The sequence below is a fragment of the Heterodontus francisci genome, chromosome 14 (assembly GCF_036365525.1).
Source record: "Heterodontus francisci isolate sHetFra1 chromosome 14, sHetFra1.hap1, whole genome shotgun sequence".
Taxonomy (NCBI): domain Eukaryota; kingdom Metazoa; phylum Chordata; class Chondrichthyes; order Heterodontiformes; family Heterodontidae; genus Heterodontus; species Heterodontus francisci.
This window is the reverse complement of record NC_090384.1, coordinates 102,722,634-102,742,863: the sequence shown is the minus strand read 5'-3', so window position 1 is coordinate 102,742,863 and position 20,230 is coordinate 102,722,634. Positions and strand designations below refer to the sequence as shown.

The following is a 20,230-nucleotide window of genomic DNA, read 5'->3' as shown; positions in this document are numbered from 1 at the left end:
TTCCTGTCCTTCCTAAATGTCAAATATCCTTGAATATTCAGTTCCCAGTCTTGGTCACCTTGTAGCCACGTTTCCGTAATGGCAATTAGATCATACCCACTTACCTCTATTTGTGCCTTTAAATTATCTACCTTGTTGCGAATGCTGCATGCATTCAGGTAGAGTGCCCTTAACCTTGTCTTCTTGACATTATTCTGCATTCTAAACCTAGTTGATGCTTGCCTTTGTTTCGCCTGCCTTCTAATGTCACTTGCTACTTTTCTACCTCCTGTTACCAGCTTTACTTCCTTCCAATTTGAGCTACCCCTCAGGTTCCCATCCCCCTGACAAGTTAGCTTAAACACTCCCCAACAGCACTAGCAAATCTCCCTGCGAGGATATTAGTTCTGGTCCTGTTAAGGTGTAGTCCATCCATCTTGTACAGGTCCCACCTGCCCCAGAACCGGTCTGAATGCCTCAGAAATCTGATGCCCTTCCTCCTACACCAGTTCTCCAGCCATGTGTTCAATCGATCAATCCTCCTATTCCTATGCTCACTCGCACGTGGCACTGGGAGTAATCCTGAGATTACAGCTCTTGAGGTCCTACTTTTTAATCTCCTTCCTAACTTCCTAAAATCTGCTTTCAGGACCTCATCCCTCTTCCTATCTATGTCATTGGTACCAATGTGGACTACAACCTCTGGCTGTTCACCCTCCCCCAGAAGGATGTCCTGCAGCCACTCTGTGACATCCTTGACCCTGGCACCAAGGAGGCAACACACCATCCTGGAGTCATGTTTACTGCTGCAGGAATGCCGATCTGATCCCCTGACTATCAAATTCCCTATCACTATTGCTCTTCCACTCTTCTTCCTCCCATCCTGTGCAGCTGAGCCACCAGTGGTGCCACAGACTTTGCTCTGTCTGCACTCCCCTGAGGAACCGCACCTTCACCAATATCCAAAATGGAAAATTGATTAGCAAGCAAGATAGACTCAGGGGACTCCTGCACTGCCTGCCTGGTTCTCTTAGACTGCTTGGTGGTCACCCATTCCCACTCTGCCTGCATGTTCCTAACCTGCGGTGTGACCACCTTCCTAAACATGCTATCCACATAGTCCTCTGCCTCATGGATGCACAATAGTGATTCCAACTGCCGCACAAGTTCCGAAACCCGGAGCTCAAGCTTCTGCAGCCAGTGACACACCCTGCAGATGTGTTCGTCTAGGACACGTGGTGCATCCATGACCTCCCACATACCGCAGGATGAACATTCCACTTGGTCGAGCTGCCCTACCATAACGTAACTTTAAAAACTATTTATTATAATAAGAAGTAGAATAACTTACCAGTTACTCACCAATCAGCTTCTTCCCCTGTACCGAGAGAGAGGCAGCTACTGGAGGCTGAAAAAAGGTAGAAAAAGAAAAAGGAGCCCCTCCCTCATTGAACTCCTTCACGCACCAACTTCCACTTTACACTCTGTGCACTCAAAGTAGCTCAGTGCAGACAAATTTATTTTCTTAATTATAGTTCCCCTCCTTACCAAACTCCCTTCTTCACACACTGTGCCCTCCAGCAGCACTCAATGCAAACAAGTAGCATTGAGAGTCCCCTGAATTTTACTGCCTGAAAACAATGCTGTGTCAGCTCTGCTAGAGCTCAGAAACCAGTTTAAGCTAGTTACCTAATTAACTAGCTACAGCTACTCTCAGAGAGCTTGTATATCCCTGTTTAAAACTATAAGAAACCTAACTTTCCTCTTAACTTAAACAGTAATTTCAATTAATTGCTAAATGTAAACAAAACAAAAACTAGACTTCAGAGAGATTAACCCTTAAAATCCACTCACTTACCAAACTCCCTTCATTACACACTGTGCCCTCCAGCAGCACTCAATGCAGTCCCACTCTCCCCGCTCTTGCCCCAAATCCCTGCAACTTTTTCTCCTTCAAGTATTTATCCAATTCCCTTTTGAAGATCACTATTGAATCTCTATCCACCACCCTAACAGCCAGTGCATTCCGAATCCTAACCACTTGTTGGGTAAAATCTTCTTTCCTCATGTCACCCATGGTTCTTTGTCCAAACACCTTAAATCCATGCCCTCTGGTTATCCATCCTTCATGCATTGGAAACTGTTTCACTTTATATACTCTATATAATCCCTTCATGATTTTCAACACCTTTATCAAATCTCCTCTTATCCTTCTCTGCTCTAAGGAGCTTCTCCACTTTATCCATATAACTGTAATCCCTCATCCCCCAAACCATTCTAGCAAATCTCCTCTCAGAAGTCTTCATATCCTTCCTAAAGTGTGGCACCTAGATTGCACACAATAGTCCAACTGGAACGGAACTAGTATTTGATAAAAGTTTAGCAAATTTTCCTGGTTTCTGTACTCTATGCCTCTATTTATAAAGCCCAGGGCCTCACACGCTTTATTAGCTACTTTGTTAACCTGTCCTTCCGCCTTCAAATATTTGTGCACAAACACCCCAGGTCTCTCTGTTCTTGCATCGCTTTAAAACTCTACCAGAGACAGATTCAACCTTAGCTTTCAGAAGGAAATTGGATAATTATTTGAAGAAGAAAATAATTGCAAGGCTATGGAGAAAGGCGGATGAGTGGGACTAGCTGAGTAGCTCTTGCTGAGAGCTGGTATGGACACAATGGGCCGAATGGCTTCCATCTGTGCTGTAATCATTCTATGATTCTATAAAATGACAAACAGTTGGGAGGCTCCAAAGATCCTGACTGACACACGGTAGCAATTACTTTCCTTTCATCTCCCCTCCCTCCCATTCAATCTGCATCCCACTAACCCGTACTGGCTCATTTTTCATGCACAACCCTGAACAGTGAGGCTTTGATTTTTCTCTTTAGTGGGTTCCTAATGGAAGCCTGTCATTTGGGGCTGTTTCCTTTTGGTGACCCCTTCCCGCTCTGACCCTGCCGAATCATCTGGGCTCATTTAGGAATAGGGGAGGAAGCCATTCACTCCTTTGAGCCTGTTCTGTCAATCAGTTAGATCACAGCTGATCTGTATCTTGACACCTTTACCTAACAAAAATCTATTGATCTCGGTCTTGAAAGCTTACATTCACCCGAAGCATCCGCAGCTTTTCAGGGGGAGAGAGTTCCAGATTTCCACTACCCTTTGTGTGAAGAAGTACTTCCTGACATCACCCCTGAAATGTTATGAAAAAGTTATGCCCCTTGTTCTGAAACTCTCACTGGAGGGACTCTATCCTATCAAATCCCTTTATCATTTTAGACAGCTCAATTTGATTATCCCTCAACTTTCTAAACTTAAGGGAATGTAAGTTTATGCAAACTGCCTCATAATTTAACCCTTTTAGAGTTTAGTTTGGGCACTGCATCTGGTCTGAGGTCAATCTACCCTTCCTGAAGTGTGGTATCCAGAACTGAATGCAGTGCTCTAGATGGTTTCTGACCAAGGCTTTGTATAACAGGGATCAGTGCTGGGACGCTTGCTGTTTGTAGTGTACATGAATGATTTAGACGTGAATATAGGAGGTATGATCAGTAAGTTCGCAGATGACACGAAAATTGGTGGTGTCGTAAATAGTGAGCAGGAAAGTCTTAGATTACAGGACGATATAGATGGGCTGGTAAGATGGGCAGAGCAGTAGCAAATGGAATTTAATCCTGAGAAGTGTGAGGGATGCATTTTGGGAGGACTAACAAGGCAAGGGAATATACAATGGATGGTAGGACCCTAGGAAGTACAGAGGGTCAGAGGGACCTTGGTGTACTTGTCCATAGATCACTGAAGGCAGCAGCACAGGTAGATAAGGTGGTTAGGAAGGCATATGGGATACTTGCCTTTATTAGCCAAGGCACAGAATATAAGAGCAGGGAGGTTATGATGGAGCTGTATAAAACGTTAGTTAGGCCACAGCTGGAGTACTGTGTACAGTTCTGGTCACCACACTATAGGAAGGATGTGACTGCACTGGAGAGGGTGCAGAGGAGATTCACCAGGATGTTGCCTGGGCTGGAGCATTTCAGCTATGAAGACAGACTGAAAAGGCTCGGGTTGTTTTCCTTAGAGCAGAGTAGGCTGAGGGGGGATATGATTGAAGTATACAAAATTATGAGGGGCACTGATAGATTAGATAGGAAGAAACTTTTTCCCTTAGCAGAGGTGTCATTAACCAGGTGGCATAGATTTAAGGTAAGGGACAGGAGGTTTAGAGGGGATTTGAGGGAAAAAAATTTCACCCAGAGGCTGGTTGGAATCTGGAACACACTGCCTGAAGAGGTGGTAGAGGCAGGAACCATCACAACATTTAAGAAGTATTTAGATGAGCACTTGAAACGCCAAAGCATACAAGGCTATGGGCCAAGTGCTGGAAAATGGGATTAGAATAGGTAAGTGCTTGATGGCCGGCACAGACACGATGGGCCGAAGGGCCTGTTTCTGTGCTGTCTAACTCTATGACTCTAACACCCACTGCTGAGTATTCCTGCCCTCTTGAGATAAAGGCCAATATTCCACTTGCCTTTTTCATTACTTTTTTAAGTACCAGTCCACTAGCTTTTAATAATTTATGTGCATGGACACCCTAAAACTCTCTGCTCCTTCACAGTTCCTAGTTTCTCACCAGTAAGAAAATATCCCAGCTTGTCTTTCTTGGATCCAAAGCGGACAACATCATATTTCTCCCACATTGAACTCCACCTGCCACAGTTTTGCCCACTCACATTTAATCTATTTATCCCCTTTTGAAACTTTTTGCTCCGATCTGCACAACCACAAGGACTGCAGCAGTTCAAAGAGAGGACCCAGTACCACCTTCTCAGGGCAAGCCGGGATGGGCAAATGATGTGACCTTGCCAGTGTCAACCCACATTCCAGAGCATGAATAAAATGAAACTTAGTGTTTAAAGCTTTTGCTTGGCTCATGCTGATGCTCAGTGAAGAAATCCAATCCATTTATTCACCAGACTGTGCTGGGCTAAGTGAAATCTTTTCTCGTAAAGATTTAATAGCCTACAGCCAACCTCAGTGATGACATTGGAAGCAGTGATTACCAGCCTCTTGAAAGACAGGAATATGCCAGTTTTGATAGGTCAGGAATTTCTGCTGTTTGTGGCTGAAATCCTAACAGAGACACAAATGAAAGTGCGCAGGGAAATGGCGAGAAGTGGTCTGACTGAAGGAAGGAAAAAAATGAGTTGAATTAATTTTGTTGCTGAAACTGTTGGTTATTGGCAGGAGTGAACAGAACCATCTGCCTTTCAGGAAAAATTAAAGATGGTTTTGAGTTCTTCAGTAGCTCAAATTGAGACAGCTGGGGTCTCAAGCCTCATTTCTCCCTGTTAGATATGTTTCATTCAGTACATGCCTAGCCATTAGGTGACATTCCATCAACGGGCATGAAAAGAGGCCAGGAAACTGTTGCAAACATCAGGTGTTAAATTGGGCTGCGTAGCATCCATTTTTCACGTGCGTTGTAGCCTCCTAAGGCCTCAAACTGGTGCTCAGGAAATGCATGGCACGTCTGACTGCCATATTGGGTAAGGACACATAAGAGGTGTCCATGTCTGAAGTGCCATTAGGGGAATTGTAGATGCAAATAAGGGCCCATTATTCCTTCAGCTCGCTGGAGCAGCATTGGTTTGCCTCCAGGACATTTTTCATGACAATGAGTTCCAAGGCCCAATGTCAGGGACTTCTTGGACATCACCATATGGGGCTGGATAAGGAGGGTAGTCCTGAATTTAACCCCATTGTGTGCTTGTCCCATTGCAATTGTTAGCTGATCACATGACAACAAAAGCCATGTCAAAGTCTTTGAAGTGGAATTGGATAAATCATAGATTGAAAGAATCTTACAGAACCGAAGGAGGCCTTTCAGCCCAATGAAAGAGCTATTTGAAAGAGCTCTCCAATTAGTCCCACTCCCCCTGCTCTTTCCCCTTTAGCCCTGATAATCTTTCCTTTTCAAGTATTTATCCAATCCCTTTGAAAGTTACTCTTGAATCTGCTTCCACCAGATAACATTCCAGATAACAACAACATGCTGAGCGAAAAAAAAATTCTCATCCCCCCTCTGGTTCATTTGCCAATTATCTTAAATCTGTGCCCTCTGGTTACCAACTGTCTGCCAGTGGTAACAGTTTCTCCTTATTTACTCTATCAAAACTCTTCATAATTTTGAATCCCTCGATTAAATCTCCCCTTAAATGTCTAAGCTTTAATGAGAACACCCAACTTCTTTAGTCTCTCCACGTAACTGAAGTCCCTTTTCTCTTGGACCAATTTGGCAAATCTTCTTTGCACCCTCTCTGGCCAAGATCTTGACGTCCTTTCTAAAGTGTAGTGCCTAGAATTGGACACAATACTCCAGCTGAGGCCTCACCAGTGATTTATAAAGGTTTAGCCAGGTTGTGGAGAATGGGATTTATAATGAAAAGGAAATGTGGACTAAATGCATAATTTCTTCAGATAGCCATCATGCATTTGATAGCCTCCTTCATGATTTCAGTATTGCCTCTCTTGTTGGCTGAGGCAAGTTGCCAAGGGATTAGTCGCATCTGGGAGAGGGAAAAATGAGGAGTGAAATCATTCATGAAAAAAGAAGGAAATTAAACAAATTGGATTATATATCAACAAACAGTCTGTGGTGAAAGATGAGACTCATTTTCTCAGGATGTGGTTTAAAGGGCTCAAGTCAGGTCCTGCTGGCACCATCATGATGCACATATGGTACAGAGCAATAGCAATAACTTTCCTGGGATAATAATGAGTGTAGCCCAACTCAGTCTCATTTTCTGAACTACTTTTCAACCATGCACAGCATAATACCCAATAAAACCTTCATATAAGCAAAGGTTAAAATACTGCAAAGATAATGCTTCAATGTACCGCAGAGTCTCCTGACTGTTCAGATTTAACCTTTTCACTTACAGCTACATGAAGCTGTGGTTGGAGCCTGTCTGCAGTAACTGCATTCATTTTCTGGACACTGCAACTCAGGCATGATATACCAGTCTTGGGAAAGGGGTGCAGTTCAGTTTCACCAGATTGATACTGGGGCCAAAAGGGTTAAATTATGTGGGCAGGTTGCCTAGATGAGGCTTGTGTTCCCTTGAGTATAGAAGATAAAGGGGTGATCTAATTGAGGAATTAGGGTGGTGCAGTGGTTAGCACCGCAGCCTCACAGCTCCAGCGACCTGGGTTCGGTTCTGGGCACTGCCTGTACGGAGTTTGCAAGTTCTCCCTGTGACCGTGTGGGTTTCCGCCGGGTGCTGCGGTTTCCTCCCACAGCCAAAGACGTGCAGGTTGATAGGTAAAGTGGCCATTGTAAATTGCTCCTAGTGTAGGTAGGTGGTAGAAGAATGGGTGGGGATGTGGTTGGGATTAATGTAGGATTAGTATAAATGGGTGGTTGTTGGTCGTCACAGACTCGGTGGGCCGAAGGGCCGGTTTCAGTGTTCTATCTATCTAATTGAGGAGTTTAAGATGATTAAAGGATTTGATACGGTAGGTAGAAGAAACTATTTCCTCTAGTGGGAGAGTGCAGAACAAGGGGGCAAAACCTTAAAGTTAGAACTAAGCTGTTCAGGGGTGATGTCAGGAAGCACTTCCTCACAAAAAGAGGAGTGGAAATCTGGAACTCTCTCCCCAAAAAAGCTGTTGTGGGGGGGGGAGGGGTCGATTGAAAATTTCAAAAGTAAGATTGATAAATTTTTGTTGGGTAAGGGTGTTAAGGGTTATGAAACCAAGCTGGGTAAATCGAGTTGAGATACAGATCAGCCATGATCTCATTGAATGGCAGAGCAGGCCTAAGGGGCTGTTCCTAGGTTCTTGCATCCTTGTGTTTAAAATACTCACAGCAGAACCTCCCCTTTCCAGAAATAATAACCCAGAACTTGCCTACCAGTGACACAGGCAGTTAAAAGTTTTACACTTTCCAATGACATTACTTTGCCTGTTGTTTTAGCACAGGTATTAATCCATGAAATGGTTAACAAATAAATGCCTCCATTAAAATGCTGGACAGAAAATTGTCGCATAAATAAATTGGTCCAGAATTTTGATCACACCATGACCACTTTTGGGTGCGAGCCAATAAACAGGCCATTAAATTAATAACAAGAGTTGGCCAACTGGTTTTCGAGTGATTCTCACATTCACTGAGACCCATAACTGGGCAAAATTTTCTGATTTTTTTGTTCTTCTCTGAAGACGAAAACATAACGGAGTGGTTCATAGATTAATAGGACAACTGGGAGGCTCCCTGATTATGAAAGAAAGAGCTTGCATTTATATAGCCATTCATTACACCCTTGTTAAAGTGCAGTCACTTGTTATGTCGACAAACTCAGCCGCCAATATCCACACAGCAAGGTCCCACAATTAGTAAGTGCGCTGAAGGACCAGTTAACCTGTGTTTTGGTGTTGTGGATTGAGGGAGGAATTTTGGTCAGGGCACAGGAGAACTCCTTGCTCCTCAAATAGTGCATAGGATGTTTTACATCCTTGAGCAGACAGATGGGGTGTTAGTTAATACCTAACCTCCCGATGGCATCTCTGACAATGCAGTGCTCCCTCAGTGGTATGCATTGGAATATAAGTCTAAATTATGTGCTCAAGTCCTGGACTGGAGTTTGAACCTACAACTGAGTTGAGAGGATTAGAAATACATTTACATTTATTTTTTGCTTCCTTGTCAGTATTGTGAGGGAATGGGCGTGATTGTGTATCCATGTTTTCTAATTGGTCTAAGGAAACTTGGGCACTGTCTACCAGCATTGAGCTGAGGTCCCATTCTTCATATGATGTTAATCTGTGGCTCCATCTGTCTATTCAGCTGGATGGTAACTATTCAGAGAGGAGTAGGGTGTCCTGGCCAACATTCATACCTCAACCAATTGCACAAAAATTTGATTAGCCAGTCATTCACCTTATTGCTGTTGGCCCCTCCCCTATCTCAGTAATCAACTCCAGCCCTACAACCCTCCAAGATCTCTATGCTTGTCTAAGACCATGAAACTACCGGATTGTCATAAAAATCCAACTGGTTCACTTATGTCCTTTAGGGAAGGAAATCTGCTGTCCTTGCCCAGTCTGACCTACATGTGACTCCAGACTCATATCAATGTGGTTGACTCTTAACTACCCTCTGAAATGGGCTAGCAAGCCATTCAGTTGTAGCCAAGAAAGCAGCTCACCACCACCTTCTCAAGGGCAATTAGGGATGGGCAATAAATGCTGGCCTTACCAGTGATGCTCACATCACATTAATGAATAAGAAAAATTTCTGGCCTCCTGTGCATCTGTCATTTCAATCGCTTCAACTCCAGTGGCCATGTCTTAAGCTGCTTGGGCCCTAAGCTCTGGAATTCCCTTCCTAAATCTCTCCGCCTCTCTACCTTTCCTCCTTTAAAACACTGCTTAAAACCTACCTCTTTGACCAAGCTTTTGTCATGTTCTAATATCTCCTTATGTGGTTCAGTGCTAAATCTTTGTTTGGTAATGCTCCTGTGAAGCGCCTTGGGACATTTTACTACATTAAAGGCATCATATAAATGCAAGTTGTTGTTTTCTCAGTGATGATTTCATGACAAAGTTTAAAGGAGAAGCGTCTGTATCATCTTATCAACATCAGAAGGCTGTGGTGGTAATATATTCAGATTGAAATGGTCTGTATAGGAGGAAAAAGCTGAAAAAATCTGATAGGAGGAAATCTGATCATAAACCATTCACTAAATGACTTTGGGGTAAATTCGAGTTCCATAATGCAGAATGAATGTGGTATTAAGGACATGTTGGTTAAAAAAAAGCCCATTTCCATTTTTCTGCCACATGGAGAGACTTGAGGGAAGCTTCTGGGATTCCAGCTACGCTCTGAGTAACAAGCAAACCCATTGAGAAATCAACCAATGGCTTACCAGATACGTCACTCCGCTGTCAGTCCCAGCGTCCCAGGGAATCAGGTCCTGAATAACCTTCTGCACCCACCCGCAATCCTTGGTGCAGAGATCCTCCGCTGATAGCCCCACGTTCCAATCGGGGCTGGGACCCAACATCGTCAGGAAGGACATCAGATGCCGTGTATGGTCAACAGAGAACTCTGCAGACGGAGCTGCCCGGCTGCAGAAAACATATAAAAAGCAGACAAAACAACACAAAAAAAGGTACATCTCAAACACTGTATATTGGAATGGTACAATAACGATATCTTCCATTGAAGTGCGATCTAACAAACATTCATGAGGTGAACTATATTTTCAATGCTACTTGCTGCCTTGGTGATTAATAATTTAGGCACATCCCAAGCATTTTGACCTGCAGCAGAATGCACTGCCAATTAGCCTGACAATCTCCTTACCATCTGATGTTGAGATATATTGAGAGAAGGGACGGTCCTGACATTTGTACAGATGGGTTAGTCAAATAAGATTTAACTCTACAGCAAACATGCAGGTGATCTTTACGAGTGTGAGAGGCTGTGAGCATACAGATCAGTAAAGTTCCTCTTATTTGTTACTCTGTGATGTCTTTTTCTTTCATTTAGGTTCTTGCTTCTTTTAAAGACAAGACATCCTTATCTATGAGTTACATATCTGTAAAGGTGTCTCACTGGCTGGTGTGTTGCACATTTTTTTGAAATTTCACCCAATGCAATAATCTTTTGCTTTTTCACTTTTCTTTCAATATTGTCCACTTAAAAACATAGCAAGAAATAACAAAAAATGCACTTTGACATGAGGGGGAATTTAAAAATTTAGTCGAGACTTGACCAATGGGAATTTGAGCATGGAGTGTACTCCAAGCATTGTCTACATTCCTGTCATATGAATCGCCACATTGAGAACAGTCTAATCTACAAAATGTATTTTATGGACACTATTTAATATATTACTGCCTGTCAACATTTTCCATTATAAATTTCCATGTCTGCATTTATAATGGGAGTTGCCTATGCAAGCCTTGTCAAGCTGCAGTGCCACCAATGGCATGAGGGTGCCATTATAGTGTGACAAGTTTACATAGGTATTTTCCATTTTAAGTGTGGACATCTGAATTTATTGTAGGAACAAGCAATTATAAGGCCAGAATATATGACTGTAAAACAGGGACTAGATTATTATCTGCAATGGCCCAATCTAACCTTCGTCTTCCATCTTCATTTGTTCTTGACTCCCTTGTTCAATCCCTTGTAAAACTGACTAAGGATAAGTTCATTATAATTGCATCAATCAACAAAACAGAAGGCTTGTGCCAGGTCTTCGAAAGAGCTATCCAATAAGCCCACATCCCCTGCTCTTTCATGATCGCCCTGCACACATTTCCTCTTCAAGTAATTATATCCAATTCCCTTTTGAAAGTTACTTTTGAATCTGTTTCCACTACCTTCCAAAAGAAAAGAGTTAACAAAGTGAGTGTTAGTCCTATAGAAAGTGGGTCTGATGGAATTAATAAGGGAAAATAAGAGATGGCAGATAAATTGAACAGGTATTTTGCATCTGTCTTCACTATAGAGGAGACAAGTAACATCCCAGAAATAGCTGTAAATCAGGAAATGGAAGGGAGGGTGGAACTAAAAAAAATTACAATCACCAGGGAAGTGATACTGAGCAAATTGTTGGAGCTGCGGGCTGACAAGTCCCCGAGTCCTGATGGACCTCATACTAGGGTCTTAAAAGAAGTGGCTAGTGAGATAGTTTATGAGTTGGTTTTAATTTTCCAAAATTCCCTAGATTCGGGGAAGGTTCCATTAGATTGGAAAATAGCCAATGTAACTCCTTTGTTCAAAAAGGGAGGGAGACAGAAAGCAGGAAACTACAGGCCAGTTAGCTTAACACCGGTCACAGGGAATATGTTAGAAACTATTAATAAAGATGTTATAGCAGGGCATTTAGAAAAATTCAAGGTAATCAGGCAGAGTCAACATGGTTTAGTGAAGGGAAATCAATAAAAGCTCATGGTGTATGGGGTAACATATTGGTATGGGTTGGCTAGCTAACAGGAAACAGAGAGTGATGTCACAGGGATCAGTGCTGGGGCCTCAACTTTTTACAATTTATGTAAATGACTTGGATGAAGGGACCGAAGATATGGTTGTTAAATTTGCAGATGACACAAAGATAGGTGGGAAAATAAGTTGTGAAGAGGACATAAAGAGGCTACAAAGGGATACAGATGGGTTAAGTGAGTGGGCAAAGACCTGGCAAATGGAGTATAATTTGGGAAAATGTGAAATTGTCCATTTTGGCAGGAAGAATAAAAAAGAATCATATTTTCTAATTGGTGAGAGATTGCAGAGTTCTAAGATGCAGAGGGATCTGGGTTCCCTTGTGTAAAAGGTTCGTATGCAGGTACAGCAAGTAATTAGGAAAGCAAATAGAATGTTAGTGTTTATTGTGCGGGAAATTGAATACAAAAGTAGGGAGGTTATGCTTCAGCTATACAGGGCAGTGGTAAAACCAATGGAGTATTGTGTACAGAACATTAGTTAGGCCACACTTGGAATATTGCATACAATTCTGGTCGCCACACTACCAGAAGGATGTGGAGGCTTTGGAGAGGGTACAGAAGAGGTTTACCAGGATGTTGCCTGGTCTGTAGGGTATTAGCTATGAGGAGAGGTTGGATAAACTCAAACTGTTTTCACTGGAACGACAGAGGTGGAGGGGCGACATGATAGAGGTTTACAAAATTATGAGCGGCATGGACAGAGTGGATAGTCAGAAGCTTTTTCCCAGGGTGGAAGAGTCAGTTACTAGGGGACATAGGTTTAAGGTGTGAGGGGCAAAGTTTAGAGGGGATGTGTGAGGCAAGTCTTTTACACAGAGGGTGATGAGTGCCTGGAACTTGCTGCCGGGGGAGGTGGTGGAAGCAGGTACGATAGCGACCTTTAAGAGACATCTTGACAAATACATGAATAGGATGGGAATAGAGGGATACGGACCCCGGAAGTGCAGAAGGTTTTAGTTTAGACAGGCATCAAGATCGGCGCAGGCTTGGACGGCCGAATGGCCCGTTCCTGTGCTGTACTTTTCTTTGTTCTTCTTTCTTTTCTTATTTAAGGAAGGATGTAAATGCGTTGGAAGCAGTTCAGAGAAGGTTTACTAGACTAATACCTGGAATGGGGTGGGGTGGGGAGGGTGTTGTCCTATGAGGAAAGGTTGGACAGGCTAGGCTTGTATCCGCTGGAGTTTAGAACAGTAAGAGGCGACTTGATTGGAACATATATGATTCTGAGGGGTCTTGACAGGGTGGATGTGGAAATGATGTTTCCTCTTGTGGGAGAATCTAGAACTAGGGGTCACTGTTTAAAAATAAGGGTCACCCACTTAAAACAGAGATGAGGGCTATTTTTTTTCTCAGAGAGCCGTGAGTCTTTGGAACTCTCTTCCTGAAAAGGCAGTGGAATCGGAGTCTTTGAATATTTTTAAGGCAGAGGTAGATAGATTCTTGATGAGCAAGGGAGTGAAAGGATGTTGGGGCTAGGCGGGAATGTGGAGTTGAGGTTACAATCAGATCAGCCATGACCTTGTTGAATGGCGGAGCGGGCTCAAGGTACCGAGTGGCCTACTGCTGCTCCTAAGTCGTATGCACCCTTGCAGGCAGCGCATTCCAGATCATAACAACTCGCAGCATCTCCCCTTTGTTATTTTGTCAACTACCATAAATCTGTGTCCTCTGGTTACTGACCCTCCTGCCTTTGGAAACAGTTTCTCCTTATTTACTCTAACAAAACCCCTCATAAGTTTGAACACCACTATTAAATCTCCCCTTAACTTTCTCTGCTCTAAGGGGAAAAATCCCAGCCAGGGACATTTTCTGAAGTATATTTTAATCATTTATCCATAATAATTACTCATTGCAGTTATTAGCACTGTCCTCACCTTGCAACCACTTTATTCAAAAAACACAGCTTGGGGAATACTGCAAAAACAAACACACATTCGACTTTCCACTCTCCACTTTTTCAGCTGAGCCATGAATGTATTTAAAATAAATAGCCACAGGAATATGTTATGTAATTGTCTGATAACATAGCTAGTTCCAGACTCCAATCTTTACTCTCTTCATCCGACTCTCACATAGGGTTGGATTTTAAGCGCCTGCTGCCAAATTGCAACCCGCCTGCATGAGCCGCGTGCAGCCATGTCGCTGCGATCTCCAGCGCGGCGGCTCATTTAAATACCCCCGTTGGCCCGCGCACCCCTATCACATAGAGGGGGCGGGCTCTCCAACTCCGGCAATGGCATTAGCTGCCTGTGCACAGGGGCATTTTTAAAGGGCAGTCAGCGCTGCTGACTAATTACATTTTTTAAAGGGTGCCACTCCCCCCAACCCCCCACTGTTTAAATCAAAATTCTATCGCCCCTTTCCCACCCCCCCCAATAACAATAAAATTAAGTATCTGCTCTTTCCCCGCCAAAACACTTACCTTTCAAATATGACCTTCGCACGAACCCCCAAAACTGAACAAAGTTCACAGTTCACCCCTTCCTATACTAATGAGGAAAGTTTGACCCCATTTCCCCCCAACCTTGGCACTAAAAATCTCACGTTTCCCCCCTTTCCCCACCACTGCAGCGCCTGTTTTCCCCAGATGGGAAAGTGAAGGCGCAGGAGTGCCGGTCGCCGCTCTGAAGATTGCGGCCGACTGTTAGATCGCAGGTAAGTGTATTTAAATGTATGCATTTAATTAATTACCATATGTTTATCCTGGTCCCATCACACAGTGGAGGGGTGGGGGGCGGAACAGGGTGAGGGGGAGGGTGCCCTGGAGCCTCACCGCTATCGGGAACATCTAGTCCAGCTCTCCTGGCATTAGGTTCCAAGGCAGGTCACTGTTGGAACGAACTTCCGGCCCCTGCCACCACGGACCCCGTGTCAGGTGTCCTGTAAAATCCAGCCCGAAGTTTCAGTTGGATTGGCAAGCCAAGCATGTAGCAATGAGGTTCTAAATAGTGTCCTTTATTGAGGTAAAACTGTTTCTGAATTGGAAATTGAAAGAAGCAATTGCAAAGTAGCTGTATTTGTAGAACAAGCCAGGTGAAGGGAAGATAAACTTAAAATTCAAGCAAAGCCAATTAACAATGAATCCAGGGCAACCTTAAGGAATACAGGTACAGGAGGAGGCTATTCATTCCCTTGAGTCGGTTCTGCCATTCTATTAGATCATGGCTGATCTGTGCCTCAACCCAATTTACCACCTTGGCTCCACAACCCTTTCTAAATTTTCCTAACAAAATTCTCCTCTTTGAGGAGAGAGTTCCAGATTTTCACTACTTTTTGTGTAAAAACATGCTTCCTGATTTCATTCCTAAGAGGGCCTAGCTCTAATTTTAAGCTCATATCCCCTGGTTCTGGATACCCCACCAGAGGAAATCTACCCTATCAAATCCCTTTGGCATTTTAAACACTTCAATTAGATCAACCCTCAACCTTCTAAACTTGGGAATACAATCTAATTTTATGGTAAGTATCCTCATAATTTTGTCATAGTGAGCTGTGAGAGTGGGGAATGTACTGTGCTCCAGAGATGGAGAATCAATGGTGGTGTTTAAAATGGAGGTGGATACGTTTCTTTTCAAATGTAAATATTGAGATGTGGGTGTCACATCCTGAGTTGCCGGGAGAAGCTGGCGGCGAGCCTTACTTAAACTGTTATCCAAGTATGTCTCAACTGTATGGTTTGCTAAGCCACTTCAGAAAGCAGCTAAAAGTCAACCAAGTTACACAGAATATGCAATGCAGAAACAGATCCTTCAGCCCAGCTAGTTTGTGCTGGTGTTTACACTCCACGTTAGTTTTCTCCCATTTTCTCTGCCTCAACTCAACCTTTCAGCATATCTTTCCCTTGTCTCTCATGCACTCGCAAGGTTTCCCTTTGAAAGCATGTAAGCTACTTGCCCCAACCACTTCCTGTGGCAATGAGTTCCACATTCTAACCACTTTCTGAGTAAACAAAATTCTCCTTATTAACCTAAAATAAAAGCAAAATACTGCAGATGCTGGAAATCTGAAATAAAAACAAGATATGATGGAAATACTCAGCAGGTCTGGCAGCATCTGTGGAGACAGAAGCAGTTTCAGGTCAGTGACCCTTCATCAGAACTGTTATTATTTACCTATCGGATTAATCAGTGACTATCTTGTATTTATGGCCCTTAGTTTGAATTCTCCCACAAGTGGAAACATTCTCTCCACATCTACCCTGCCCAATCCATTTATAAGTTTGAAGAAGTCTATCAGGTCTCTCCTAAGTCTTCCTGTTTCTAAAGTCCCAACGTGTTCAATGTTTCCTGCTAGCTGTAATCTCTCCGTTCTGGTACTATCCTTGTAAATCTTTTTTGCATTTTCTTCAGTGTTTCTATCTCACTAGAATCATAGAATGCTTACAGTACAGAAGGAGGCCATTCAGTGTGTCATGTCCATACCAGCTCTGTGCAAGAGCAACTCAACTAGTCCCAAACGCCTGTCCTTCCCCTATAGCCCTGAAAATGATTTTTCTTCAGATGTTTATCCAGTTCCCTTTTGAAATCCCTGATTGTATCTGCCTCCAGCCTGCTCCCAGGTAGTGCATTTCAGACCCTAACCACTCGCTCCAAAAAGAAATTCCTTATGGTGCATTTGGCAAACACGTTAAATTGGTCTCCTTTGGTTCTCAATCCTTCTACCCTTCTCCTTTTTATAGTATGAAGTTCAGAACTGTGACAGTACTCCAAGTGCAGCCTGACCAGGGTCCTATACAAGTATAACATAACTTCACTACTTCTGAATTCTATATTCCTATAATAAATCCCAGTGCTTTGTTAGCATTTTAATTGCTTTGCTGGCCTGCAATGTTGCTTTTAATGTTTTGTTCACCTGGATCCCTCCATTCTTCTCCCCCGTTCAGTTTCTTTCTTTCCAATTCTGGGCTTCACACTTTAGGAAGAATGTCAAGGCTTTGGAGAGAGTGCGGAGATTTACACCGTAGCGGCAAACAGTTAGGGGAGACAGTAGTGTAGTGGTAATGTTACTGACCTAGTAGTACAGTGGCCCAGGCTAATGCCCTGAGGACATGAGTTCAAGTCCCACCATGGCAGCTGGTGAATTCAATTAATTCATAATTTCAATTAATTAATCAAAAAAATCTGGAATTGAATGCTAGTCTCAGTAATGGTACCATGAAACTATCATTGACTGTTATAAAAACCCATCTGCCTTCTTCACCTGCTCTGGCCTACATGTGACTCCACACCCACAGCAATGCTGTTGACTCTTAACTGTCCTCTGAAATGGCCCAGCAAGCCACTCAAGTCAAGGGCAATTAGGGACATGCAACAAATACCAATACACATGCCAGCAATGCCAACATTCCATGAAAGAATTTTAAAAAGTCTGTTTCAATCTGAAACAGTGGTCAGGGAGGGGCATGCAATCAGTGACTGGAGAACACACTTCATGGCAAGGGCTGAAGACAATGGCTTTGGTCTTCCCAAAGACATGGAAGGAGAAGGATATAGGAAAGCCGAAGAATAACTTTTACCAATAATTCATTTAAAGTATTCTAAAAGAGGCACTGATGGGTTAATAACTGCATTAAAGTAACAATGAGATGTCACATAAGTGCACTAAATGTACATTGCCAGCAGTAAGTTCTAGGCTATTAACACACCACTGACTGCCCTTATGCTCAAAGTTGAACGAAATGTCCATCCTTATGTTCCGGTGCAAGTCATAATACTACAAATACTTTCAATCCTTGAAACAAAGTCTTCAACTGAAAATACTCATAACACTTTATTACCATATTTGAAATCTTGTCTTTGAGTACCTGTTGAGGTGCAAACTTAATCAAATGATGTGTCATTCATCAGCCTTTAATCATTTCAAGTACATCTTGAAATTTATCCTTAATTTTTGCTTTGGTTTCCACGACAACCATGTCCACTCGACAGTCCAGATGCAAGATTCTCCTGATGGTGTGCAATCTATAATCTTTCCATCTTTCTCAGTAGAGGTACATTCTCCACCATGTTGCTTTTCAACATGAAAACAGATTTCTACTCTTTTAATTGGCAATTAGGATGACTAAGTCATTCATTGAAAATCAATTTAACAATAGTACTCCCTTTTTAAAGGGGTAAAATCAAAGGAAACTTTTTGAATGATCTGAAATTGTTGAACTAAATGATGGGTTTGGAAGGTTGTAAAGTGCCTAACTGAAAGACAACTTGCTTTTACTCAGGCTTACGTTGAGCCTCATTGCAACAGTGTCGGAAGCCCAGGGCAGAGAGCTCAGAGTAGGAGTGGGGCGGAGAATTAAATCCTCCCCCCCGCATTGTTACTGATTACAAAATTAACTTGTGAAAGTAATTTATTTTGCTCCTTCCCATCATATAATTGTTAAAAATTACAAGAACATATGAACAGGAGGGGGCCATTCAGCCCCTCAGTCCTGTTCTGCCATTCACTTAGTTCATGGCTTATCTTTATCTTAACTCCATGAACTGTATAAATCGTGAGTTAGGCCACAACTTGAGTACTGTGTGCAGTTCTGGTCACCTCATTACAGAAAGGATGTAATTGCATTAGAGAGGGCTCAGAGGAGATTTACGAGGATGTTGCCAGGACTGGAAAAATGCAACTATGAGGAAAGATCGAGTAGGCTGGGGTTGTTCCCCTTGGAACAGAGAATGCTGAGGGGAGATTTGGTTGAAATGTACAAAATTGTGAGGGGCCTGGATAGAGTAGATGTGAAGGGCCTATTTACCTTAGCAGAGAGGTCAGTGACTAGGGGGTATAGATTTAAAGTGATTGGTAGAAAGATTAGAGGGGAGATGAGGGAAAGTTTTTTCACCCAGAAGGTGGTAGAGGTCTGGAACTCACTGCCTGAAAGGGTAATAAAGGCATAAACCCTCAACTCATTTAAAAGGAGTATGGATATGCACCTCAAGTGATGTAACCTGCAAGGCTGCGGACCAGATGCTGGAAGGTGGGATTAGACTGGTTGGCTCGTTTTTCAGCCTGCGCAGACATAATGGGCCAAAAGGCCTCTTTCTGTGCCATAAACTTTCTATGATTTGATATCCGCCTTGGTTCTGCAATCCTTAATTCACCTGCCTAACAAATCCTGACTCCCCAAAGCCTATCCACCATCTACAAGGCACAAGTCAGGAGTGTAATGGACTACTCTCCACTTGCCTAGATGAGTGCAGCTCCAACAACACTCAGGAAGCTTGACACCATCCACCACCTTAGACACTCACTCCACCCACCACCGATGCACAGTGGCAGCAGTATGTACCATATACAAGAGACACTGCAGCAACTCAACATACCTCTCTCGACAGCACCTTCCAAATCTGTGACCTCTTCCACCTCAAAGGACAAGGGCAGCATGTGTGGAAACACCACCATCTGCAAGGTCCCCCCCCAAGTCACACACCATCCCGACTTGGTAATATATCACTGTTCCTTCACTGTTGCTGGATTAAAATCTTGGAACTCCGTTTCAAACACACTGTGGGTGTACCTACACCACATGGATGGCAGTGGTTCAAGAAGGTAGCTCACCACCGCTGTCTCAAGGGCAATTAGGGATGGGCAACAAATGCTGTCCTTGCCAGCGATGCCCGCATCCCATGAAATGAATAATAAAAACTATCAAACTCAGATTTGAAATTTTCAATTGACACGCCCCAGCCTCAACAGCTTTTTGGGGGACAGAGTTCCAGATTTCCTTTGCCCTTTGTGTGCCAAGGAAGTGATGGAGTATCTAACTTGTAGATGGTGATGGTAAGGATGTGAATGGGGCTGAAGGAGACATTGGAAGAGAGAAAATCAAGATCTTGCAAGTGCCAGTGTGTGGTATGTGATCACCAATAGAGTCATAGAGTCATAGAGTTATACGGCACAGAAACAGGCCCTTCAGTCCATTGTGTCCGTGCCGGCCATCAAGCACCTAACTATTCTAGTCCCATTTGCCAGCACTTGGCCCATAGCCTTGTATGCTATGGCGTTTCAAGTGCTCATCCATATACTTCTTAAATGTTGTGAGGGTTCCTGCCTCTACCACCACTTCAGGCAGTGTGTTCCAGATTTCAACCACACTCTGGGTGAAAAACAATTTCCTCAAAGCCCCCCAAACCTCCTGCCCATGACCATAAATCTATGCCCCCTGGTTATTGACCCCTCCGCTAAGGGAAAAAGTCTCTTCCTGTCTAACCTATCAATGCCCCTCATAATTTTGTATACCTCAAT

At 43.2% G+C, this 20,230-nt stretch overlaps 1 protein-coding gene across 1 annotated transcript in view; it reads right to left on the bottom strand.

The window, feature by feature from the left end:
• The window catches only part of spon1b (spondin 1b), a 376,017-nt gene that overhangs the window by 56,816 nt on the left and 298,971 nt on the right, over positions 1-20,230 (bottom strand). Inside the window, exon 8 of the mRNA XM_068046637.1 lies at positions 9,910-10,111. Coding sequence (XP_067902738.1) covers positions 9,910-10,111 — 202 coding nt within the window. The remainder of the gene's footprint in view (positions 1-9,909; positions 10,112-20,230) is intronic.